The 26,638-nt window shown below is 39.3% G+C and overlaps 2 protein-coding genes across 6 annotated transcripts in view; one reads left to right on the top strand and one right to left on the bottom strand.

Moving 5' to 3' along the window:
* LOC138760633 (reticulon-4-like) overlaps positions 1-19,374 on the top strand; it is a 101,654-nt gene extending 82,280 nt beyond the window's left edge. Inside the window, exons 6-9 of the mRNA XM_069931446.1 lie at positions 7,061-7,130; positions 12,662-12,708; positions 17,515-17,573; positions 18,564-19,374. Coding sequence (XP_069787547.1) covers positions 7,061-7,130; positions 12,662-12,708; positions 17,515-17,573; positions 18,564-18,606 — 219 coding nt within the window. The 3' untranslated portion in view covers positions 18,607-19,374. The remainder of the gene's footprint in view (positions 1-7,060; positions 7,131-12,661; positions 12,709-17,514; positions 17,574-18,563) is intronic.
* Positions 19,368-26,638, bottom strand: part of LOC138760632 (echinoderm microtubule-associated protein-like 6) — a 371,242-nt gene continuing 363,971 nt past the window's right edge. For 4 of the 5 annotated variants that reach the window (XM_069931441.1, XM_069931439.1, XM_069931440.1 and 1 more), the window contains 3 exons: positions 25,821-25,974; positions 23,457-23,557; positions 19,368-22,938 (listed from right to left, as the gene is read on the bottom strand). In XM_069931441.1, coding sequence (XP_069787542.1) covers positions 22,914-22,938; positions 23,457-23,557; positions 25,821-25,974 — 280 coding nt within the window. In that variant the 3' untranslated portion in view covers positions 19,368-22,913. The remainder of the gene's footprint in view (positions 22,939-23,456; positions 23,558-25,820; positions 25,975-26,638) is intronic. The other variant, XR_011355764.1, reaches the window with a different exon arrangement.

Genomic DNA, 26,638 nt, shown 5'->3' with positions numbered 1-26,638 from the left:
CAGAATTGAAGAAATGAGAAGGGATTTGCAGAGTTGTGTGGGCTGATCTTTTTGCCGGGAAGGATACAGAGGAAAATTGGAGGGTATTTAAGGGTGAGATTTTGAGAGTACAGGATCTTTATGTTCCAGTCCAGCCGAAAGGCAAGGCCAAATGTTCAAGGGAGCCGTGGTTTTCTAGAAAAATTAGGAAGAGGGAGGCCTATGCTAAATATAAGAAGCAAAAGATTGAGGAGAGGTATGATTGTTACTTAGATTGCAGAAAGAACCTTAAGAGGGAAATTAGACAGGCAAAAAGAAGGTATGAGGAGTCCATAGCTAATAAGGTGAAAGTGAATCCTAAGGGTTTTTACAGATACGTGAACAGTGAAAGGAGGGTTAAGGATAGAGTAGGTCCACTGGATGATGGGACCGGAGGACTATGTGAAATTGGAGAGATATTGAATGATATTTTTTGTCTGTATTCTCGAGAGAAAGGGATATTGGGCTATATGAGATAAGTGAGGCAAATGGCATGGTTATGGAAAGGATAGGGATTAGTAAAGTGAGGATTTTGGAGCTTCTAGGGCCAATAAAGGAGGATAAGTCTCCTGGTCCTGATGGGATTTTTCCCAGGACGTTAAGGGAGGTCAGGAAGCAAATAGCGGGGGCTCTGAAAGTGATTTTTCAACCATCACTGGAGGAGGGTGTGGTGCCGCGGGATTGGAGTGTTGCAAATGTTTTTCCGTTGTTTTTAAAAAAGGCATAAGTTTCAGGCCAAGTAATTATCGGCCAGTAATTTTGACTTCAGTGGTGGGGAAAGTTATGGTGGATATTCTTCGAGATAGTATATACGCATATCTGGATAGGTAGGGATTGATTAGGGGCACCCAGCACAGGTTTGTAAAGGTAAAGTCATGTTTGAAGAACCTTGTTGAGTTTTTTGAAGAGGTGAGAAAAAAAAGTGGATGAAGGTAATTTATTTATGATGTGATCTGTTTGGATTTTAGTAAGGCTTTTGATCAGATTCCGCTTTCAAGGTTAGTAAGGAATGTTCAGTCACTAGGGATTAATAGCGAGATAGTGAAATGGGTTCAGAGTTGGCTGGAAGATAGACAGCAGAGAGTCATGGTGGACAACTGTCTGTCAGGTTGGAAACCTGTGACAAGTGGTGTGCCTCAGGAATTGGTGCTGGGTCCCAATTAATATTAATCATATTAATGATTTGGAGGAGAGTGTGGTTAGCTGGGTAAGCAAATATGCAGACAATACAAAAATAGGGGGAGTGGTGGATAGTGAGGAAGATTTTCTTGGATTACAGAAACATAGAAAAACATAGAAGATAGGAGCAGGAGTAGGTCATTCGACCCTTCGAGCCTACTCTGCCATTCAACGAGATCATGGCTGATCTTAAAGTTCAGTACCCCGTCCCCACCTTCTCTCCGTAACCTTTAATACCCTTATACTGAAGAAATATATCTAATTCCCTCTTAAATATATTTAATGAACCTGCCTCTACTGCCCTCTGTGGCAATGAATTCCACAGATTCACCACCCTCTGGGTAAAGAAATTCCTCCTCATCTCAGTCCTAAATGGTTTGCCTATTATCCTCAAACCATGGCCCCGGGTTCTGGATTTTCCCATCATTGGAAACATCCCATCTGCATCCATTCTGTCCAGTCCTGCCAGAATTTTATATGTCTCTATGAGATCCCCTCTCAATCTTCTAAACTCCAGCGAGTACAATCCCAATTTGCGCAATCTTTCCTCATAAGTCATTCCTGCCATTCCAGGTATCAGTCTGGTGAATCGCCTCTGCACTCCCTCCATTGCAAGAACATTCTTCCTTAGATAAGGTGACCAAAACTGCACACAATACTCCAGGTGGGGTCTCACCAAGGCCCTGTACAGCTGCAGTAAGATATCCTTGTTCCTATACTCAAACCCTCTTGATATGAAGGCCAACATACCATTTGCCTTTTTAACTGCCTGCTGTACCTGCATGCTCGCCTTCAGAGACTGGTGTACAAGTACCCCTTGGTCTCTCTGCACTTCCCCATCTCTTAATCTATTGCCATTCAAATAGTAATCTGCCCTCTGGTTTGTATTACCAAAGTGGATAACCTCACATTTATCCACATTGTAGTGCATTTGCCATGTATCTGCCCAGTCCCTCAATTTATCCAAATCACACTGGAGCTTCCTGACCCCCTCTTCTGTGCATATAACCCCTCCTAGCTTAGTATCATCTGCAAATTTGGAGATATTACATCCAATCCCCTCATCCAGATCATTAATGTAAATTGTGAATAACTGGGGTCCCAGTACAGATCCCTGTGGCACCCACTGGTCACCGCCTGCCACTCAGAAAACGAGCCATTTATCCCAACTCTCTGTCTTCTACCTGCCAGCCAGTTCTCAATCCACATCAATACTTTGCCCCCAATCCCATGAGCTTTGATTTTGTCAGCCAGTCGTTTATGCGGGACCTTATCGAAGGACTTTTGGAAGTCCAGGTACACCACATCCACTGGCTCTTCCCCATCTATTTTACCTGTCACCATCTCAAAGAATTCCAATAGATTTGTCAAGCACGATTTACCTTTTGTAAATCCATGTTGACTCCGTCCGATCCTTTCTCTGCCAGTCATATGCTCTGCTATTACATCCTTAATAATGGATTCCATCATTTTGCCCACTACTGATGTAAGGCTCACCGGCCTATAATTCCCCACTTTTTCTCTACCCCCCCCCCCTTTTTAAATAGTGGGGTAACATTAGCTACCCTCCAATCCATGGGTACTGATCCTGAGTCTATCGAATTCTGGAAAATAATTCTTAAAGCATCTGCTATCTGAATGGCCACTCCCTTAAGTACCCTAGGATGTAGATTATCAGGCCCTTGGGATTTATCTGCCTTCAATCCCATCAATTTCCCCAAGATACTGGGGATACTGATTTCTTTCATTTCCTCCCTTGCATTAGTCTCTATGTTATTCCCCTGATTCCGACTGCAAGGGACCTACTCTGGATTTCACCAATCTTTTCCTCTTGACATATTTATAAAAGCTTTTGCAGTCGGTTTTTATATTTGCCGCAAGCTTACTTTCGTAATTTATTTTTGCTCTCTTGATTAATCCCTTCGTCCTCCTTTGGTGCATCTTGAACTGCTCCCAGTCTTCGGTTGTGGTTTATTTGGAAAAGTGGGCTGAAAGATGGTAGATGGAATTTAACGTAGACAAGTGAGAGGTGCTGCATTTCGGGAAAAAATTAACCAAAATAGGACATATACAGTTAAGGGGAGGTCATTGAGGCACGCAGAGGGACCTTGGGGTTATGGTACAGAGTTCATTGAAGGTGGATTCCCATGTAGACAGGGTGGTTATCAAGAAGGCATATGGTATGCTGCCTTCATTAATCATAGTATAGAGTATAGGAGCTGGGAGGTGATGCTGCGGCTGTTTAAGGAATTGGTGAGGTCAGGTTTGGAGTATTGTTCAGTTCTGGTCTCCATATTATAGAAAGGATATAGATAAGGTGGAGAGGGTGCAGAGAAGATTTATAAGGATGTTGTCTGGCTTACAGCATCTGGAGTACAGAGAAAGATTAAGGAGACTGGGACGTTATTCATTGGAACGTAGATGGCTGAGAAGGGATTTGATAGAGGTATTTAAAAATATGAAGGGAATAGGTAGACTAGACGTAAGTAGACTCCCCTGAGGGCAGAAGAGGTTGGAACAAGAGGGCATAAGTTAAGGGTAAGGGGGGGAAAAACTTTAGGAGAAATGTTAGAGGATGTTTCTTCACCCAGAGAGTGGTGGCAGAATGGAATGATCTTCCAGAGGAGATAGTTGCAGCAGGGTCCCTTCTGTCATTTAAGAGAAGGATGGATGTGAGGGGGTTGGAGGGTTATGGGCGGAGAGCGGGAGGAGGGAACTAGTGGAGTTGTTCAAGTGAACCGGCGTGGACTCGAAGGGCCGACATAGCCTGTTTCCATGATGCAAACTGTTATGTGGATAAATAAAACTAATGGGATGAGGTTGAATACTAACTGAGAAAATGCAGGAAAAAGCATTAAAAATTTCCATCCAGAAGTGATCTAATGCTGAACAAGACCAAAACATGAAATAAGCAACCCCATTATGACATCATTCACAAAGGGTTGATAGTAGGAACAATCTGAGCTAATTTATCTTTGGATAAATGTGCTCTATGTACTCACTTGAATAAGTGAATGACGTGCACAAATAGAAGAATGAATCAATTTTAAACACTTGGTCCATATATCCTTGGAAAGAATACTTTGTATGTCACTCTCCCAAGCCCTCTTAATTTTATTCATAGAAACACAATGTATTTTAGAAATTAATCCATAAATGAATCCTATTAAACCATTTTGACAAGGATTTAACGAAAAAAGTAAGTCAATACGATTACTATCGTCAGAAAACAGAAAAGAAGTAACTTGGTTTCTCAGAAAATTTCTAATTTGTAAATATCTAAAAGAATGGAAGATTAAATTTGTGACAAATGCTCAAAGGTCATAAAACAGCTGTCTACAAATGTTAAAAAATTAAATGATGCCCTTTTCTCTCCATTTATGAAAAACACTCAAGGAAAGGTGGAGGAAAAAATAAATTATTAATAATCCGAGCGGATAAAGAAAAATTTTCTGGTTCAAAACAGTGCCTGAATTGAAACCAAATTCGTAATGAATTTTTGACTACCGAACTATTAATTTATTCATTTTTATCAAATAAAATGGAAGGGAAGCACCATGGATGTCCATTCGGGGCAGTTCGATTTCTCTATGTAATGAATCCTGAAAATAATATATTTAATATTAATAACCCTATAGTAATGTCTCTGATTAGGCAAACCAAAGCCCTCATTTTTGTAAATGAGATTTATTCAACCTTGGACTCTTGTTCCAAATATTACAAAGAGATGTTAGATTCAACTAAGTCGATAAAAATCAGAATTGCCTGGAATAAAGTTAAAAATTTAGGCAAAATATTCATTTTGATGACGCTAATTCTACCAACAAGTGGCATAGAAAAGGGGAACCATTTAGATAAGGTCTCTTTCGCCTGTCTAAACAGAGGACTGATGTGTTCTTTGAAAAGATCTTTAAATATTTTAGAAACTTTAACCCCTAAATAGGTGAAAGGCCCTATCACTATTTTAAATGAAATATTATCATAGGAACAGAACCATTCAAGGGAAAAAGTTCACTTTTGCACAAATTAAGTTTGTAACCTGAAAAGATGCTAAAGTTTGATAATAAATTTAACATGGAAGATATGGAGCATTCCAGATGTCAGATATATAACAGCATCAGCATAAAGTGAAACTTTACAATTTTCTCCTCTCACCCCTTGAATGGCCGAAATATTTACTGAGTTCCGAAATGCATTAGCCAATGGTTCTAATACCAGGTCAAATAATAAAGAGCGAAGTAAGCAACCTTGCCTCATGCCACAAAACAATCTAAAAGGATCAGATCTTTGATTATTAGTAGATACTGAAGTCTTAGGGGAGTGGTAACATTGACTTCTCTGGTTTCTGTGAGACCATTCCCTGTTTTTTTCTCGTTCTTTTCTGTGCTCTTTTTTTCCCCAATCCTGTCTCCTTCCTTCCAGTTCTCTTCAGTCACAGAGCTACCCCCATTTGTTGGTGTGCCCTTCCTCCCTTATCCACTTATGATCTCTTGCTTGTGGGCCTGTGCTCCTCACCCCCCACCCCCCTCTTTATTTCAGGGACCTGCCTACACTACCAGACGAAGGGCTCCAGCCCGAAATGTTGGTTATGTATCTTTATCTTTGCTCTATAAAGCATACTGTTTGGCCTGCTGAGTTTCCTTGCCATTGTATTTGCTTTTTTTAAATATTCATTTTCAAATTGGGTGACCCAATTTTTCACATTTTATTCCTTTTCAAGATCCTAGACTTCCAAACAAAGTTTGTCCAAGTCAGTAGCAGAATATTGAGCATTACAAACCTCAGGGCTGTGTGCTCAGCCCACTCCTGTTCACGCTACTGACCCACGACTGCATCACCAAATCCAGCACCAACAGTGTCATCAAGTTTGCAGATGACACAACAGTGGTTTGTCTCATCAGCACTACAGAGAAGAGATGGAAAATCTCTGAAGCATTCATTTCTGTTGCTTGGTCCATGCATGTTTACCAGAATCACTTTGGCCATTGGCTGTTTCTGGGCAAAAAAATGTTTGTGACTATAATTAACAAGTTACCAGAAAAAGATTTCTGGTCTGGGAGAAAATTCAGCTTCCATTGTATGTGCCCAGCAAAGATTTGGTGAAAGTCTAGTTTTTAAAATGAAACTGATTCTGAATTTAGAATGAAATTATCTCATTAAAATGTACAAATTTCCGCTAGGGCTTTGGAAATGGCGCTTCGTTTGACTGAGTTATCTGGAACTAAGGATCACAGATTCAAAATAATTTGTGCATCATTTAGGACCATAATAAGATCTGTCCTAGAAGATTATATATCTTGGGAATTTTCTATTTGAGTGGACAGGCTAAATTGCTGAGTATATTCAAATATGGATTTGATAATATGAATATTAAAAGAATTCTGGGGTGCAGGCTGAATGCAGGAAAATGACGAGTTAAAAGATTGTCCTGGATTTTGCTGAATAGTGGAGCAGATATATAGGTAAGACTGGCCTACTCTGGTTTGTCCTTTGTATTTTCTGTTTTGAAATTGTCAATTAGGCCAGTATTTTACTGTGGAATTGTGGTTAAAATTGTGTTCACTTAGAATTTTTAGCCAAATATTTGATTATGTACTATTCAAATCTTTGTAAGGACTCATCAATATTTTGGGAAATGTGAGATGTGATAAATGTTGCCCGTTTCTGAATTTTCCTTAACAGGTCTTTAAATTGTAGCTTGTTCATCAGGGAGTAGCTTTTTGCATTCTGGATTCTCTGCACTTGTTCCTTGTGATGTGTTCCAGCTTGTCTGAAATTACCATCTTTTGGCAGTTGGACATCTGCAATTTGTTTGTTGATACTGTTTTGTGAACTTTGAGGCTATAAATATGTTTTATTTTAGTTTTCAGTACTGATGTGGCTGCTCACATATGTTGGTGCCTTGTTTAATGGGTTGACTCTGCTGATAATAGGTAAGTCTTTACCAGTGCTCCTATGAATGTATATTTATTCTTCCATTGCAACTCATTAAGAGGATTATATTAACTCCAGTATTTCTATTTCTATTTTGATGTGAATAGTTAATGTCAGGTAGAAATATACCTCATTAGGTATTTTATCCATCTTGAAACACAGAACTGTAGTCATGTTTTCTCGGTTAGGTGGGAAGTTTGTCATTGCATTTGTGTGTAATTGAACTTGTGCGCTGAAATTCTTGTTGCAGCTAAAAGGTTCTTGAGATTCACCAACTACTCGCATAATATTCACAGTCGCAATCTTTAGGTAGTGTCCAAGTAGTTGGGGAGGTTTAAGATCCTGAAATCCTTTTTTATTTTAAAAAAGGTGGGGGGGGGGGAATTCTTGGATCGAGAGGTCCTGAAAGTAGCTGAGAGAAGAGATTGTGACTGGGGTGATGGCTTCCTCCTTGAGGCAGCATCTTGCATTGGTGTTTTCACTGGGTGGGAGGTTGCATGCCTTTGATGGACTTAGCTAGATTTGCCAATTTCTTGAGGCTTCTGCATAACTGAACATTTGAGTTTCCAAACCAGGCTGTGATGCATCTAATCAGATGCTTTTCACAGTACACCTTTAGAAGTTCAATGAAGAATTTCATTACCTGCCAAATATCTAATTTGAAATTATAGGGTTTGCCTTTGCTAGCACAGAAGTACTCTGGTATGAGACCTCCCAGAAATTGAAGGTACCAAATCTCTCTATCACCATCCCATCAATGATAATGGGTGTGTGGTCCCTTGGCCTTGTTTTCATAAAGGCTACAATAAACTCTTTTCTTGCTGATGTTGAAAGCAAGATTCTGGTCTTGATATCATACAACCAGATTCTGGCGCTCCATCCTATATTCTGACTCGTCATTGCCCATTATTAAGCCAACAACTGTGGTTTCATCAGCAATTTTATAGATTCCATTGGAGCTGAACTTGGCTTCGCAATCATGAGTATAGAGGGAATGTAGCAGGGGTTTGGCATGCAGCCTTGTGGTGCTTCCATGATGATCAGAACTGAGGAGATGTGATCAATTGACACTGATTGGGGTCTGCTAAGGAGAAAATTGAGGATCTAGTTGCAAAAAGTCAAATAGTTTCAGATCTTTGAGTTTGATTCTTAATCTTGCTGGTATGTTGGTGTTAAACGCTGAGCTGTAGTCAAGGAACAACAGCCTGATGTGGATATTCATGTGGTCTTGATGATCCAATGCAGAGTAGAGGGTTAGCAAGGTGGGATCCACTGTTGATCTGCCCTGATAATGGGCAAATTGAAAAGGGTTTAGGTTCTTGCTGAGATGATTTATTTGCTCCTTAACCAACCTCTCAAAACACCATCGTGGTAGACTTGTGTGCCACTGGCCAATATTCATTGAGGCTCTTCTTGGCCATCAGTATCATGGATTGTCTTTTGAAGTGGATGGGCCTCTCAGATTATAGCAGCAAGAGATTGAACATGTCTGCATAAACCCCAGTCATTTGGTCTGCACAGGTTTAAGGATACAGCCAGATACATTTTGGGCTGGACACTTTCTAAGGATTGGCATCCCTGAATGTTTTTTTTCCCCATATCATCCCCAGAAACTGGGAGCACATGTGGATTTCATTGAAACGTGTTGTTCCTAAATTTTTTAAATTGACTTTATTGTCCCTAATTTATGTTCAAATTTAGTTATAAACTACATTGCCTTCTTTACTGGACCTGAAGATATTTTTCTTTGTAATTGTCTCGATGCTATCTCCCAACACAGAGAGCTCTTTTATCCAAATTTTACTTTGCTGTGGCCTTTCAAAAATGGTCAGAGTTTGCAGGGCCTCCAAACAAAATCTGGTGCTGGTCAAACTAAAATCTGGATAAATTGGCTGAAGATTTGTAGTTTGTTTCATCATTGCATTATTCCATTGACAATTTTTGGAATTTGTAGATAGAGGAGTCTACAACCTGTTGTCACTAATTTCTTTTTCCTCTATGTAATATGATTGGGCAGAGAGCCCTGAAAATCTAGGCCACGTTATATCTGTTTTATTCAATGCATGTTAAGTCATTTGGAGCATTTCCTTGGTTCCTGATCATCTATTTGATAAATTATTGTCTACTGTAGGTGCAAAATGTACAGTGGTACTGTAAATGTTGGGAACAGGAGTAGGTTCTTTAGCTTGTAATTCAAAAAGATCATGGCTGATGTGGACATGGACTCTGCTCTACTTACCTGCTTGATTTCCCCCTCCCTTTCTCTCCCCCCCTCCAAAGCTTTAATTCCCGATTCAAAACTCTGTGTCGTAAATTCATTTAATGAGACAACCTCTGCCAATTCATTGACCAGAAAATTCCACTTTCTCTTGGAGAAGCAATTCCTCCTCATCTCTCAAATCTACATTTTGAAACTAAAGCTATGTTCCATAGTTTTAATCTAACCTACCAGTGGAAATTCCCTCCCTGCTTTTATCTATTCCTTTCATAATTTGTACTTTTCAAAGAGATTTCTTCCTAAAAATCCCCAAAACATCCCCAAAAATGTTTGGATAACCTCTAGTGATTACAGTCGCATGCTATTTGATCTCTGCTCATATTAGACAGTGCTTGAAACTTAAAAATGTCACCCAAAATGAGGGGTTGTCTTGAACACCAAGTATAAAATCTGAACCTTGTATAAAATCAATAAAAATGTACAGTATGTTTTCCCCATATCTGAAATTCGGTTAACCAAAAAGTTCAATTATCCAAACTTTGGTGGTAACATGATGTCACAATTTGAAAAAAAATTCACCCAACGTGCTCATGTGTGGCACTGACGCGCTGTTAGTACTATTTTGAACTCAACAAAACTCTCATGTTTATACAATGGCAAAAAATGGTCTGCAGATAGCACTATCTGTGTCAGTGAAAAGAAAAGGAGGAAGCATTTGTTTGTCTGCAGAACAAAGTCAAGCTGGTGGCGAAACTCGACAGTAACAGAAGAGTATTTTGTTAGACCGACCACAATTTATGACCTGAAGAAACAGAAAGATAAATTGTTCAAATTCTATTCTGAAAGTGATGAATAGAACATTGTGATGTTGTTATGACCCAGAGGACCCCAAAACCCAGCAGCAATAGATATTCACCAAGACAAATGGTTACTTAAACAAAAGTTGCTTTTAATGATCTTTAAACATGAAAACAGAATCAAACAGAATAACTCCTTACTATTAACTAACCTAACAACCCCCTTCTAATTTTAAGTGTACGTGTATGTAATATGTGTGTAAGTTCAGAAAAGTTCTTTGATTCACAGTCCAATCTCAATTCTCATTCCCCCAAGTTCACTGGTTGCAGGGAATTCTTATACTGTGCACAGAATTTAACATTTATGAAGTTCACAAGGTTTTGGTGCTTGAAAGGTAAATGGTTACTGCTCAGGAAGGTTCTTGTCGGTTTTCAGAGATTTGTTGTTCACTGGATACCCACAACTGATTCCTTTTAATCAGTGTCTTGCTGACAAAACTTGCCCCCTCAGGGTTCTCCAGATGATAACCTCTTTCTTTAAGGTCATCACAGAGTTCCTTTTTGTTTCTCTTGTTTCAAATGAAACATTAGGCAGCCAATCCTCTCCTCTTGTATGAACCACAAGGGCTTTGACCAGGCTGAACTAATAAGCACTCACAACCAGTTTTCAAAATGGGGTTTTTCAACAAGCTTGCCAGTTTGTCCTGTTGCTGTCCCAGCTGTTGCTATTGACTGTAAAACTGCAGATCTCTCTCACTTCCCTCTCTACTTGCAAAACCACATGACTCCCAGACAGCCTGCGGCTCTGACCCTACTCCAAATTCTTTCATCTGTTGCTTTTCAAAACAACGATCCATTAATGAAGTCCCTTGGGCACTCATCAAAATTTTTGCAAAGGTTCTTGTCGGTTTTCAGAGCTGGCCTGTCTAGCTTGAGCAGAGCTCCATTATTTTAAATGAGATCTGTTTTAAAGTGTTTGTATGTGACATACACTTAAAAAAAACCTGCCCCAATTTATCTTCCAAAATCATATCTATAATCTGTCAGTGTGATGGACTTATTGATACACTCGAGCAATATTTTCAAAGGCTGTCGAGGGGAATTTCTAGCGTTTGTTGCATTTATTTTATTTTGGAAACAGATATCACATTTTTAGGTAAGAATTAAACATTTCATGCTTGAAAAGCCTTCAGTTGTTTTTTTTGTTGTTTAACCGCTGGTGCAAGTATTCTGCTGAAGCTACTGGGCTGCTTAACAATCCAGTTAACTGAAAAACATCCTGCCCTAAGCTTTTTGGATATGGAGAAACATACTGCATTATAAATCTGCCTAACATACCTTAAAATAACAACATAGCAAAAGAAGCTATCAGAAAATACCATTTGCAACATCTGATGAACACCAAAGTCTCAGCGATCCACTGCAGGGTCCATCTATTGTCGGCTCTGTACAGGCTTTAAATGGCAGTTTATTTTAAAATGTGCTAATAAAATTTAAACCTTATTGGATAATTTGTTATATCCTCAAAGAACTCTAAGATGGGTAAAGATCATCAGCACGTGAAATGTATTTTAATTTCCAAAAGGTATTGGTTAAACTGTGATAAAAGGTTGGTGCATACATTTAAACATTCCTGCCTTTGTAGATAAGTTGACATGAATGGAAGACTGGCTGACTAGCAGAAAGTTGCCTCCTTGTTGTCATGAGAATCAGTGCTAGAGTCTTGCAATGCACTGACTATATTTAAGTAAAGGGCTTTGTTGGTTTTGTCTGGTTTTACTGGTGACACAAAGTTAGAGGGGGAAAGTCTGTTGTGTGGATGGCATAGTCCATGAAAAAGTGGGAAGATATCAAGCAAAAGCAGTATAATGTGGGGTTGTCCCTAAAATTAGAGTAATTATAGAATGCTGCTTAACATAGACATTCTGATGTCCACTTTCATGAAATATAGTTAGCCTTACAGAATCTAAGGCAAAGGAATACTAGCATTTTTTTTTTGCAAAAGGAACAGGGCATGAAAATAAAGAAATCTTGCTGTGCTGGTGAGACTCAACTTGGAGTACTGCATTCTGTTCTGGTCACCTCCATTAAGATAAAAACTTTTGAGTGAGAATCCTGGAATGAAATTCTCGAGTAAAAGTTGTGAAAACTGGGTGCTTGATAATTTTGGAGAGGCATTGAAATAAGATTCTGTGAGGCCTTAACAAATTGGTTGGTTTGGTGGGGAAAGTCTAGAATTGGGTGCTATGGAGCCAGACTGAAATGAGGAATTCTCTGCCAAAGAGAGCTGTGGCCCCTGAATCACCAAATCAGTACAAGGTTGAGATTTTTAGTATTGAGGGAAATAAGCAAAAAGGAGATTAAAAAATGAGGAAATTTGAAAGGATAGTTGTCTCATGGAAAAAGTCTAAAGTGGATATATTTACACTGGTTTTAATTAAAGTCCTCCTTTTCATTTTTAAAATACTGTGTGAAGTTTTAGATACTAAAGGAATGGCATTTGTTTTCCCTCTAGCTCTGGTAGCAGTTTTCAGCATTCCAGTTGTTTATGAAAGGCACCAGGTAAGTGTTTAAAATTTGCTCTCTCGCAGCAGGATTATTAAAGTATTAACTGGATTTGATGTCCAGCATTTTATTGAAGTGTGGCCTTCCATTCAAATGGAGAAGAAAAATGGCTGTTTCCTTCTCTAGTATTCATTTTAAATGCACTTAATTTTATAAAATGTCAATGTTTAATGTTTTAAAACAGGAAATCTGTAGATTATAGGGTTGAGTGAAATACTGGGGTAACACAGCAGGTCACCAAGCATCAATAGGAAGTAATGTATAACCAACATTTTGTACCATAAGGCCATGGACAGATGAGAGGGTGACACAGAACTGAAATAGTTGGCGACTGGAAGGTCTCTGTCACTGTCTCCATCTTGGGAGACAAGCTTTCTAATGACATATTACAAACCTACAAACTCCCACAACTCCCTTGACTACACTTCCTCACATCCTGTCCCCTGCAAAGATTCTATCCCTTTCTCTCAATTTCTCCATCTTGGCCACATCTGCTCCCAAGATGAGGTCTTCCAATCTAGATCTTCAGGAATATCTGCCTTCTTCCACAAACATGACTTCCCCCTCCACCACCATCAACTCAGTCCTCGCCTTCATCTTCTCCATTTCCTGCTCATCTGTCCTGGCCTCCGCTCTCCCCCAGACACAACAAACATAGAATTTCCCTTATCCTCACCTAACACCTCATCCATCACATTATTTTCTGGAATTTCCGACACTTACAGCAGAATCCCATTATTAGACACATCTTCCCCTCTTTGCCTTCTGCAGGGACTGCTCCCCCGGTTCCTTCCTGTGGTGTCAGGTGGAGGCACACTTGAACCCATACCACAGTCTGGACCCCCAAACAGGCCTTTCAAGTGAAGCAACACCTCACATTGTGCATCTGCAGGACTGATTTACTGCATCTGATGCTCCCTTTGTGGCCTTCTCTACATGCAAGAGACTGGGTGCAGATTGGGAGATCACTTTTCTCTGTCTGCACCAGTAACACAGATTCCCAGGAGCCAAAAGTTTCAGTTCTGTGACACACTCCCAAACTCGCATGTCTGTGTATGGCCTTATGTACCGATCACACCAAAACCACCCACAAATTGGGAAGAACAACACCTGATTTTTCATCTGGGCACTCTCCAGCCAGATGGCATTAACATTAACTTACCAATTTCTGCTAACCTGCTCTTCTCTTCCCCCTCTTTCCTTCCCCTTTCCAGTCCTCCCTCCCTTCCCCCTCTATTCACCTAGCCATTCTCTCCTCCTTTCTCCACCTATCCTCTGCAGCCTTTGCGACACCTTCCCCCCCCCCCCCCCCTTTTTGTTTGGACCCCTGCCGACATTTTTCCATACCTTGATGATGAAGGGCTCTAGCCCAAAACATCAGTTATGTAATTTTACCTTTGCTATATAAAGGATACTGCCTTACCTGCTGAGTTTCTCCAGAAATATTACATACACATTTTTATACTTACATGCAAATTGTTACAAAAATTTTAAATAAATGTATGTAATATGTATTCATGTAGTTTTTAAACCAAGTTTATATTTCAATTTCTTCTTTGGCTTGGCTTCGCGGACGAAGATTTATGGAGGGGGTAAATGTCCACGTCAGCTGCAGGCTCGATTGTGGCTGACAAGTCCGATGCAGGACAGGCAGACACAGTTGCAGCGGTTGCAGTGGAAAATTGGTTGGTTGGGGTTGGGTGTTGGGTTTTTCCTCCTTTGTCTTTTGTCAGTGAGGTGGGCTCTGCGGTCTTCTTCAAAGGAGGCTGCTGCCCGCCAAACTGTGAGGCACCAAGATGCACGGTTTAAGGCGATATCAGCCCACTGGCGGTGGTCAATGTGGCAGGCACCAAGAGATTTCTTTAGGCAGTCCTTGTACCTCTTCTTTGGTGCACCTCTGTCACGGTGGTCAGTGGAGAGCTCGCCATATAACATGATCTTGGGAAGGCGATGGTCCTCCATTCTGGAGACGTGACCCACCCAGCGCAGCTGGATCTTCAGCAGCGTGGACTCGATGCTGTCGGCCTCTGCCATGTCGAGTACTTCGACGTTAGGGATGAAGTCGCTCCAATGAATGTTGAGGATGGAGCGGAGACAACGCTGGTGGAAGCGTTCTAGGAGCCATAGGTGATGCCGGTAGAGGACCCATGATTCGGAGCCGGACAGGAGTGTGGGTATGACAACAGCTCTGTCTTCTTTGGCTTGGCTTCGCGGACGAAGATTTATGGAGGGGGTAAAAGTCCACGTCAGCTGCAGGCTCGTTTGTGGCTGACAAGTCCGATGCGGGACAGGCAGACACGGTTGCAGCGGCTGCAGGGGAAAATTGGTTGGTTGGGGTTGGGTGTTGGGTTTTTCCTCCTTTGCCTTTTGTCAGTGAGGTGGCTTTGCGGAAACTGCCAAAATGTTTGGCCTGGAAGTCAGCCTGAAGAAAACTGAGGTCCTCCATCAGCCAGCTCCCCACCATGACTACCAGCTCCCCAACATCTCCATCGGGCACACAAAACTCAAAACGGTCAACCGTTTTGTCAGATGCAAGGATCGACAATGAGATAGACAACAGACTCGCCAAGGCAAATAGCGCCTTTGGAAGACTACACAAAAGAGTCTGGAAAAACAACCAACTGAAAAACCTCATAAAGATAAGCGTATACAGAGCCGTTGTCATACCCACACTCCTGTTCGGCTCCGAATCATGGGTCCTCTACCGGCATCACCTACGGCTCCTAGAACGCTTCCACCAGCGTTGTCTCCGCTCCATCCTCAACATCCATTGGAGCGCTTTCATCCCTAACGTCGAAGTACTCGAGATGGCAGAGGTCGACAGCATCGAGTCCACACTGCTGAAGATCCAGCTGCGCTGGATGGGTCACGTCTCCAGAATGGAGGACCATCGCCTTCCCAAGATCGTGCTATATGGCGAGCTCTCCACTGGCCACCGTGACAGAGGTGCACCAAAGAAAAGGTACAAGGACTGCCTAAAGAAATCTCTTGGTGCCTGCCACATTGACCACCGCCAGTGGGCTGATATCGCCTCAAACCGTGCATCTTGGCGCCTCACAGTTTGGCGGGCAGCAACCTCCTTTATATTTCAATAATCAAAAAGTAACATACATAGCAAATATTTTCAAAATCCTAACTGATTTTGTGGAAATCTCTGCCTAAGGAAGCAGTAAAGGCTGCCTTCTTAAATATATTTAAGATACATTAAGGTAGATTTTTGCCTTGTCAAGGAATTAAGGGTTATAGGGGAAAGGCAGCTGTAATTTCACTGCATGTGGGAGCAGGCTTAATGGGCAGGATGGACAATTCCTGCTCTTGTTCTGATGTTTTCTCTTTGGGAACACTGCTACTACTGGTCTCTGCACCATTGCAGCATCCACAGCTGAGTGCATGATGTGGGAAGTGACCCGATGCCTCCTATGGCAGAGCGGTGCTCCTCCTTGCCCTATTCTCTGCTCCCCCCTTCCCAGTTGCTGGTGGAATATGGGGAGAGGAGGCTGGGGTATGGAGCATGGTGCTGACTCCACTGATGGGACCTTCACTGCTGCTCCCAGCTCCAGCTCTGTTCCAGTTTGGCTCCTGGATGAGGTTGTCATTGGGGAACACCTCTAGCCTCTCCTCCCTGTATGTCATCTTGCTCCCTCCCCCCCACCAAAGTGCCTGGATGCTCTGGGGCAGGCCATGCTTCATCAGAGCTCTCCTGGCCCAGCCCTGGCTTCCTGACTTCTGAGGCTGCTTTTGCAGAGCACCCTCAGTTTTGCCTGACCCTCCTACCGCACACCCCACATTGGTGGCGCTCTGCTATTGGTGTGGCCCAAGCAATGAGAACTTGACTGGGGTGTGTGCTGCTAGCTCTGCTCCTCCATAGATGCCATTCCTCCAGTGCCCACTCCTTGTCCTGCATCCCAGCTGTGACCATCCTGAGACCCCCGATCTGGCTGCAGGGATTCAGTGTCCTGGGGTGGCTTCAGGAGCGCTGATGCCTCCTTCAGCCAACTTGTTCTTATGAGTTGTGATTCTCCTGCCATAAGACAAGGGAACATATTTGATCATTTGGCCCATTGAGTCTCCTCTGCCATACAAATCATGGCAGATTTTTTTTCTCTCAACCCCTTTCTCTTGCTTCTTCCTGCATCCTTTGACACCATTACTCATCAACCTCTGGCCTCAACAGCCATCTGTGGAAATGTATTCCACAGATCCACCACCCTCTGGCTGAAGAAATTTGTCATCTAAAGGGGTATCCTTTTTTTGAGGTTCTTTCCTCAGTTACTACTATTAACTGATGTGATATTGGCTGTAAATCAGTTGTGAATGTGTAGCTGTTCGATAGAATTAGAAGAAAGAATGTGCACATTTCATAAAGGGATGCCAGTAAAAGAAAGTGAAATTACATTTCTTTATATAATTGGTTATTTTGACATTGGATTTGATTTGTCTTTTGAGGAAAGCATGCTTTACATGGTTAAATAGTTCTCAAGAACTTTGCCCATATTGCCCATGTGTAACCAGTCATCTACCATTTTACATTCTGACCTGACCTCTAGTTCTTGTAAATAATTGGATTTGTTAGTTGCTTCCTATGGCTTTGTCATTTGCTCTGATTTGATCTGTAAACATGCAAGGCAACTGCTCTTGACCACAGATGAATAAAAAAATTAATCTGTTCTTCCTTTTCTCAGCTCTTCTTCCTTCCCCACCAAAAAAATCCTGTAAATTCAAATCTGTCAAGGAAGGCTGAGATCAACTTGAACCATAGTTTTGATTTGAGAAATGCTTTTCAATTGTATTAATATTTTTTAGGCTCAAATTGATCATTACATGGGGAAAGCAAGCAAGCAGATTAAAGAAGTCACTGCCAAGTAAGTATGCAAGAATTTAGAAGCAGCAATTATTTGCAGTTGTGTTGGTTTTTGAATGTTTCTATTACTTATTTCAAGATGCTTTGCAGAATGTGAATGAACACCATTATCCTTAATAATTTCATATTTTTAATTTTGACTTTGTCCCTAATTTATTGATGTAACAGGACATTATTGACCAGTTGCAGCATCTGCTGCTTGAATTGGAACACCTTAAAGTTTGTGAATACAAAAATAACTAATTTTCTGAAATTCTTGCCACCAGATCATTGAACAACAGTTAACATGGTTTCCAAAAGCCTGTGAAGCCCTTGCAAAAGCATTTACTTCATGAGCATCTTTTTTAATATTTTGTAGTTGATCATGAAAAGCATTTTGTTGTACTTTTTTTGTTTCAGTTTAATATCTATAGAAAGGCCACTCCCTCTCCATGATGAATTTGGCAAGTTCCTTTTTCATATTTGAATGGGACTTTGTAAAGGAAAAGTGAAGTTAATTGTGCTCTCAGTAAAATGTCTTTATTGTAGCGTTAATACTTCTGGATATAGCCTGAGACTCTTATTTTCTGAATTAATCTAGCTATTGTTTCCAAGATTATACAGCCCATACTTTGAATATCGTTTGACATTTGTGCCACCTTTTGCTTCATCTTGTGAAAATTTAGGCTGTTTTTGACATCAGTTATTAGTTTAAAATGATCAAGTTCACAATCTTTTAGCTGGCTTTTAAAATGTTTTGTGCATAATTTGCTTTGGCAGTCATTGATACACAAAAAGTTTCAGATGTCTGATTCAGGCAGGTTCCTTGGTCACATGCACTTAAAGACAATGTGCATCTCATTTAGCCTTTACAAGTTGAGGCGGTTGGTGTTCCAATTTATTTGTTTTAAAAACTGTTGCTTTGCTAGTGGCTGTCGCTACCATTATCAAAAGCTAACAGCCCAGCATTTATATCAAATATTATTTTAAACAGTGCATTTTCTATTCTTAGGATTCAAGCTAGAGTTCCTGGACTGAAGAAAAAAACTGAGTAGTATCTTCTCCTATATTTTATGGCATGTCTGCAGGGTTGGAAAGAACAAAATTGCCTTGGAACTGCGGTGTAATTTGCAAATTTTTACATTTTGGTATTAAACTGTTTAACTGCGGTCATAATCTATTATTTCACAATACTAATGTAAGAAATTTGAATTCAGTTTATTTATGTCATTTGGTACAGAGAACACTGGTTTGTATTGAAGCTGTATATTGCACTTGTCAGGGTTAATGTCGTATGTGTAACAAATCATGGTGAATTAGGAGTTTTGAGTATCCCCACCCTCCCCCAGTTTGCACACTAGAATCGATGCTGTGTGGTTATTGCAGATTTCTAATCCCTGAGCAGATTTGCTGTACCATTTTTAGTGATATTTGAGGTCTTGCTTTTCTGACAAACTTTTTGCTCTATTAAGATTTTACTGTTTTAATGACCCAGTTAGTGTTTCACGAAGCTAAGGAGTTGATTTCATTAGCACCACAGTGCTTGATGTTTGAGTTACCTGCATTTTAAAAGATGAATTCAGTGTTAAAACATGCAGAATATTACATTAATGTACAACTTGATTATATTTGAGAGCAAGAATTATATGAACAATAGCAAAAGCTTAGCTGTACCGCTGATTATTTGTGGTCTGTATTTAATGCTACAAATAAATGTAACGAAGTATTCATCGTGTGATGCACAGATGAGTGCACTGCATTGTCGTTTGGGCTCAGGCTTTTGTCTGAGGAATGCAATGAAGAATAAAAATGAATAAAACTTAGATTTAGTCTTGTAATTTTTTTGATGGCTTCACTTCCTCACTCACCTTTATTGCTTTTTACATATGGTGAAAGTAATTTTTTAATTCCCATTCATATGAAAACATTGTACAAAAAATGAATTCAGTTTAATTTGTAAAGGAGAAACAGACTTTTTCTGGTGGAATTGGTTGCTTATACAAGTGAATCCTGAATTCAGTCCAAACAATTATGATTCTAATTTAAAAAACCCATGCACAATGCAGTTTCTTGTATTTCAACCATTAATTTACAATATATAACAAATTTATTAATGATAAATATCTGCAATTTAAAAATCAAATAGAAAAATGTAAGAATATTTTTCAAAATGAATCAAAAAATTAGTTTTCACTATTTAGGTACTTAATCTCCATCGATATATTATTCTAGACTAAAAAAAAATTGCCAAAATTATCAAATTGAAAGACAGTTAAGCACAAATACATACTAAGTAATACAAACATTATGAAGCACGACTATTAAACCACCAAGCTAGTGGCGAAACTGCATAGTGAGCTTTGGCGTACTGAATTTAAACATCTAGTCCACTTTCACACATTATAAGGCAACACTTCTTGAATGGTAAATATTTTGTTAACCTGAAGAGTGTTATTCCACTGAAGATACTTGAAAGTATTTAGTTTCTTAGAAGACTGTAGAGAAGGGTATTGTACTCTATAGTCAGTCTGATTTCTATCATCCATAATTGAGGGGCTGTTTTACAAGATTTAATTTTAGACAGGCTTCTGACTCATTCATCTTATTCCTTGAAGGATTGCTAATATATCTTTGCTTTTTGAATGCAGTAAAGACTAAGTTCCTCCAGCATTTCTGTTTTTAGGGAGAGAACATACTTTTTTTTGCATCTAATTAAATTTACAATTAATCTTTGTCATCTATTTTGATTTTCTTGCCCATTAATCGTGTAGTGACATTAATTCGCCTACCAAATATTTAAGAAAATTGAGACTCTAAAGTTAGAACAATTACTGTAATATTTGACTCTTGCCAGCTTTAACATACTGATCATCTAAAATTGACCATGTTTCATGTCACTGTTTCTATAGCACCGTGTGTGGATGATGATTTATTGCAAAATTAAATTGAGAGGGAACTGGATGTAGAATTATACAAAGGCACTTGTGCAAAAAAAACTCACGAGTCAGATGGCTATGATTCTTTAGTGAAATACTGTACAAATAAAACTATGGTATTAGAAAAAGAGGCAGCTTCACAGACACAAAAAGCTAAAGGAATTCTTTAATGTATAATGCTGACACATGATAATGGGTATTTTTCTGGCACACTAACAAAAGACAATTGAAAAAGTTCAGTATTCTGCTGCTTTGAAAAAAATCCAACCAAAAATAAGGTTAAAATAAAACCAATGACTAACCACATTATCTTATCCATTGATCATCTCGGCCTCTTAAATCACAGCAATTTAAACTCATGATTGTTTGGCTTAGCCAGAACCACCTGACTGCAGGTGGTGGTGAGCACATGTAAAGGGGGAAAAAACTGAATTATTCAGCATATGTTGATTATACTTTAAACCCAACCAGACAAAAGCAGAACTAGACTTTGATAATAAAATTCACTAATGCCTTCAGTACAGTTTGATGAAAACTGAATATCGAGACATCAGATACCAATAACCTGTACAGTCCTATGTAATAAGTCATCAACTATTATCAGAAACATTAGTCTCTGCAAAATCATCCAAGTTCACTGGATGGAAATCAAGCTCACTCAGCCCAACATCCACGACATACCTGTTACCAGACTCCCATAACAGAAATTATATTTCAAACTCAAGGACAAGAAGAGAGATTACCAGATGTAGAAAGGAAGACTTGAGAAAACAGCATGCCTATTGAGGAGCACATGGAAGCCCTGCATAAGCAGCAAATGGAATGAGCTACTTCACAAACTATCACCCTGGGTGCCCTACATTTGAAGGATGCTTAAGGTTCCAGATTAGATAATACTTAGTTTGAGAACCCACAAAACAAGACGAAAACAATGCATCCTTACGGAATTACAGAAGATGATTATTTTGAACACTAGTATTGAATCTCCCTTCAATATATGGTAGTTTTGATTCTTTTTTGCCATTAATCCTCATTCTGTCATTGTTGCTTCATGACCCTTCTGCAAACTGAAAGTTTGTCCATTCCAAAATTGTATAATTGAAGGTTCAATAGTGACTTTCATTCCACTTCAGCCCAATCTTGTACCTGCTGAATGTTTCAGTTGGGTCTGAAGAGGTACAAAATTTGCCACCTTTAGGGGTTCTTATCTTTTCATCTGGTCTCCGATTCCCTTTCGATCCCTCTGCAACAATACCAAATTTTCCCATGGCAGCTGTGTCTTGGTATAGAGCTTGCTGGATGTCAATCCTGCATATCAAGTTTTCTGGATCAGGAAAACAGATTCAGGACTATACTGAGGTAGAAGAGATAGAACATTGAACAGTACTGGACAACAATGAGTCCTTCAGCCCAGGTGTCTACGCCGAACACTATGCCCAAATTATATCAAGGCTCTGCTGCTTGCACATAACCCTCTATTCCCTGCATAATCATGTCTATCTTGAAGCCTCTAAAACACTTGGGACCTACCAACCTCTCTGTTAAAAAAAAAGGCACATCATCTTTAAACAAATGAACAGCAACATTTTGGGAAAAAAAATCATGATATCTGAACATTTTAATGAATTCTCCATCAACCAAACTGAGCTGGCTTCAATCCTAGTTAAGACTGCTGCAATTTCACCTCACTAGAACTTCCATGAATAGATCATAGACATAACAGTGTAAAACAATGTTTGGAACCATTAACAAACTTTGGCACTGTCAATAATTGTCATCCTTTCCTAGCAAATATACTTGCAAGATGAAAACTTAATGACCAGCACATGAACTAACTCTATTGCATCTGTGAAGCAAGCCTTTTGCACCTTTTAAGAATTGTATAAACTTATAAAAGCCTCTGTACTGGCAAAATAATTCTACATTCCATCTTGAATAAAAATGTACATATAAACAAATTTTGCAATGTATCTCATGCTGCAGAGTGATGCTGCATTTTGCTGCAAGAACCCAGTTTTATAATCAGTGTGATAAATCATCCCCATAATGCACTTAAAATGTTTGGCTTGTGGGACATTTTGAGTGTCGTCAAGATCTGCAATTGCTTCAATACATAAGCAAACTCTAAAGGGGTTACCAAGTTACACTAGTTATCCTGTCAATCGTAAAGTCAAAAACTGACCACTGCATCAGTTTTTTTAAAATTATCCTGATGCAGTTTGTATTATATCCTCATTTTCAACATCTTCAGTGGCATTCACATCACAGGCTTCACAATCACAATATTTTGTGGACGCAAGTTGATAATTTACACCCTTTGTAAAATATATGCACCTTTTAAGCACTTTTGCTTTCTAGCAGCCAAGTTGTTATTGAAGCAAATAGGATTCCATCTTTTGAATGTAGTCACTGGATTTTTCCTTCCTTTAAAGGCATCGCCAAACAAATATACTGCAAACAAACAAGAACCAATATCTTTATTAAATTTGCAGACTTTATATTTTTTCCATAGCTTTCCTTCATATTTTAATTTCTTGTTTTACAATTTTTTTGTACTTGAACCCCAAAATTCTTCCAATCCTCAGACCCACCACCATTCTTATCAGAAAATATAACCTGCAATAGCTTAATAACTTCACTACTTTTAGTGATAAAATCCTTTCTGAATTGCAGAGAAAGTTGTCATAGTTTTCAAAATGCAGAGGTCTATTAAGTAGATTTTACCTTAGTGTCAATAAAAATATGGAAAAATGCTCAGGAATTTTGTCAAAATTGCAGCTCCGTTCAAAAAGTTGGCAAGTTCCACAAATTTACCTTGTCTAACAGCTTCATTCATCAAAAAAAAGTTTGTATTTTCTTTAGTTCTATAGAAAAGCTAAAGTAACGCTTGGATTGAAATTGGTGGTTCAATTTATCATGAAATACAAAAAGGAAACACAGCCATCCCACTGACTATAATTGCATCTTACCTGCAATCGTCACCACCAGCACTGACAACATATTTGTCATCATGGGAAAATCGTACATTTGTCACATGTGCAGAATGGCCAAAATAACGCTTATGTTTGGCCTAATGAAGAACAAACAGAAAGATTGGAGGATAATTATTGCACATCAAATCTTTAACACTGCTATCTCATTGGCGGAGACGTCACCATGTCTGATCAGTTGCGGCAAATCGGGAGACCATAAAATGGCTTGCGCTCTCACCAAGGCAATGCCCGCAATATCTCCAGACAAGGTGACAACCAATTCGCCCAGAAGTCGCGGGGACATTGCCGCGACGTCGCTGCAACGTCTCCTTGGTCTCCAGCAGGTCACGGACAAAATTAGACTCCGTGACGTTGCCACAACCGATGGAGAAAGTTTCCAAAAAAAATCGAGATGTTTGCATTTCCCGCGACTCACCGGAGACCCGGCTAGTCTCCGCAACCAACAGAGACTCGAGTTGCCACCTGGTCTCCAGGCCAATGAGATAGGCCCTTAAGCTTTTAATAAAATTGATTGTTCTGCCATCAGGTGCTGTGTGCTGGGACTTCTAAACAACAGTTTGACACATTGCTTTCCATGAACAGTACTGGTGCATTTGCTCAGATGTTAATTCAGTGGAGACGTCATAGGAATTTTATTACAACATCCTATTGCAACTGATGAAACCACCTACTTTAACAGAGGGTGAAGAACTCAATTTGTTGCTTTCCTTACAGCAGTTAATTTATCTGCAATGTGAGCAGACCTGCTTGAATTTACACAGATGTCAAAATGTTCATTGCAAAAAATTAGTTTGAATACTTTTGTACATTTGACTGAAGGGTCATCTAAGGCAACACAGTGGCACTGCAGCTAGTGCAGTTATCTCACAGCTTCAACAACCCAGGTTTGATTCTAATCTCTAGTGCTATGTAGAGTTTGCATGATCTCCCATATCTGTGTGGGCTTCTCCCAAGTGCTGTGATTTCCTTACTTATGCCAAAGATGCACTGGTTGGCACATTAAATGACTACAATAAACTAAGTGTAGGGAGATGGTTGGAGAATTGGGATGGGTGTGTTAATGACTGATGAAATTACTCCAAGTACTGGCATAGACTTGATTGGTCAAATATATGAAAAACATTGATGCTCCAAGAATAAAAGGAATGGATAGGACAAACACAAAATCATTTCCTTGGGGCAACCAGTAAACATTTCTCACACAAAGGATAGTGAAAAAACTGAAAATGCCTCCCTCAACAAATGGTTGATTACAAGTCAAGATAAAACAAGATTGAAAATTTTATTTTTTTTAACGAGACCATTATGGATCAAGGAGAACAAATTGAATTGAGTTGTTTTTAAAAACTAAATTTTATGGTCGTGTTTTTACAGTTCTTGAGATCCAGAAGAGTTGTTGTACAAATGTACTTGAGATACTTTTGGTATTCATGGACTGCTTGGACATACCTTAATGATTATTTTTTGAATATAACCTTGGTGTCCAAAGTGCTACACTCTTGATCTTAAAAAATCAAATTTACAAGATATTTTATGAATACCTATGAATAGTAAGTGATCAGTTTCCCTTGACTAATATTGCTTTCCATCTTGCATTATATCCATTTACTGTCACCTTCACCAATGGTCCCTTATATAATGCTTTAATCCAATTAATATATTTCTCTGGTAGGTTGAACCGCTGTAGTACTTTAAATAAATAATTTTTTCTCTGCGTCAAAAGCAACCGCCACTGTTGGAGTCTTCTTTCCTTGTACTGCATTGATTAAGTTAATGAACTTAATTGTCCATTGTTTGTCTTTTCTTAATAAATCCAGTTTCGTCAAGTTTTACTACTTTTCGTACACAGACAGCCAATCTGTTTGCTCATAGTTTTGCTATTATCTGATTCTACCTGTATTGAATTCGCCCATCGTTATTGAATGAAGATCTACCGGGACCAATGCCTGAACAGGGCGCACAAAATCAGTGAACCGGTGCGGACTCGAAAGGCCAACATGGCCTGTTTCCGCTCCGTAAATAGTTATATGGTTATATGGTAAATAAGTCTTGATGCAAGTAAATGATGGAATAGCCATGTTTTAATTCCATCATTCCTATGTTCTGTCTCTTAGTGACTACTGGATCAATGAGCATACACTTTCATATGATTGATTTTGGTGACACAGAGGAGAAGAGGAAGATGGGGGAACAGGATCATATCTCAAATCAATGTCCATCTAAATAGGTTACACTGCTATTACCACTTGGAGTTTCATGCACTAAATAATTGCACTTGTGACATTATCAATTATTTGGTCATGTAATTACTATTAAAAAGGGTCCAATAGTTTCACTTACATATTTTTCAGTGCAAGGAAAATCAAAAAGTTTCACCAAACCGAAGTCATCCCCCGTCACCAAGTTTAATCCAGCATGAGATACACAGGCACAGTTGACGTCTGCTTTCTCTGCATTTCGTGGCCAAATTCCAAGGACTTCATCTCCTAAAATGCTGATCAAGGAGAATAAAATGCATAAATTTCTACAATTTCTGCACTTCATTCTGAGGGTGTCAGATTATCAGAGTTTTATTGCTTTTCTTTCCATTGACAGGTGATCTGTGCAACCTAAGGTTGCATGTTATCCTAAACAATCAGCAATTTCATTCTATGCAAACTTGATCTTTGTTTGCTAACTTCCTATTCAGAAATGTGATGGACTTTAAAGATTGCTGAATCTAATTAAAGAAAAGTGTGTTTTTTAATCTTTTTTATTTCAATTTTGGATACCTACATTTTAGCATATTTTTTCAAAGTGTGAAAAGAAATGTGCTCAACCTTTAAAAATAACTCTTCACCAAAATCTGCACAAAAATAATTAAAATTCGTTCTGAACATGAAAATGCTCGGATCTAAAATGTTGCTTATTTTATCCAACCAAGACTGATCCTTATACTGCAAAAGGCAAGACTGTTAAAGCATAGTTCAGTGTGGTTTTGTGTGTGGGAAGTTGTCTCACAACTTTGTTTTTTTGTCTGAAGAGATGATGAAAAAAATTGATGAGGACAGGATGGTATATGTCAACTAAAAGGACTTTAGAAAGGCCCCTGACAAGTTCCCGCATGGTAAGGCTGACCCGAACGGTCATATCACACATGATTGAGAATAAAATGGTCA

The sequence above is a fragment of the Narcine bancroftii genome, chromosome 4 (genome assembly GCF_036971445.1).
Source record: "Narcine bancroftii isolate sNarBan1 chromosome 4, sNarBan1.hap1, whole genome shotgun sequence".
In the NCBI taxonomy this organism is placed as follows: Eukaryota; Metazoa; Chordata; class Chondrichthyes; order Torpediniformes; family Narcinidae; genus Narcine; species Narcine bancroftii.
Note: the sequence above shows the minus strand (reverse complement) of the source record. Positions and strands in the feature narration are given on the sequence as shown.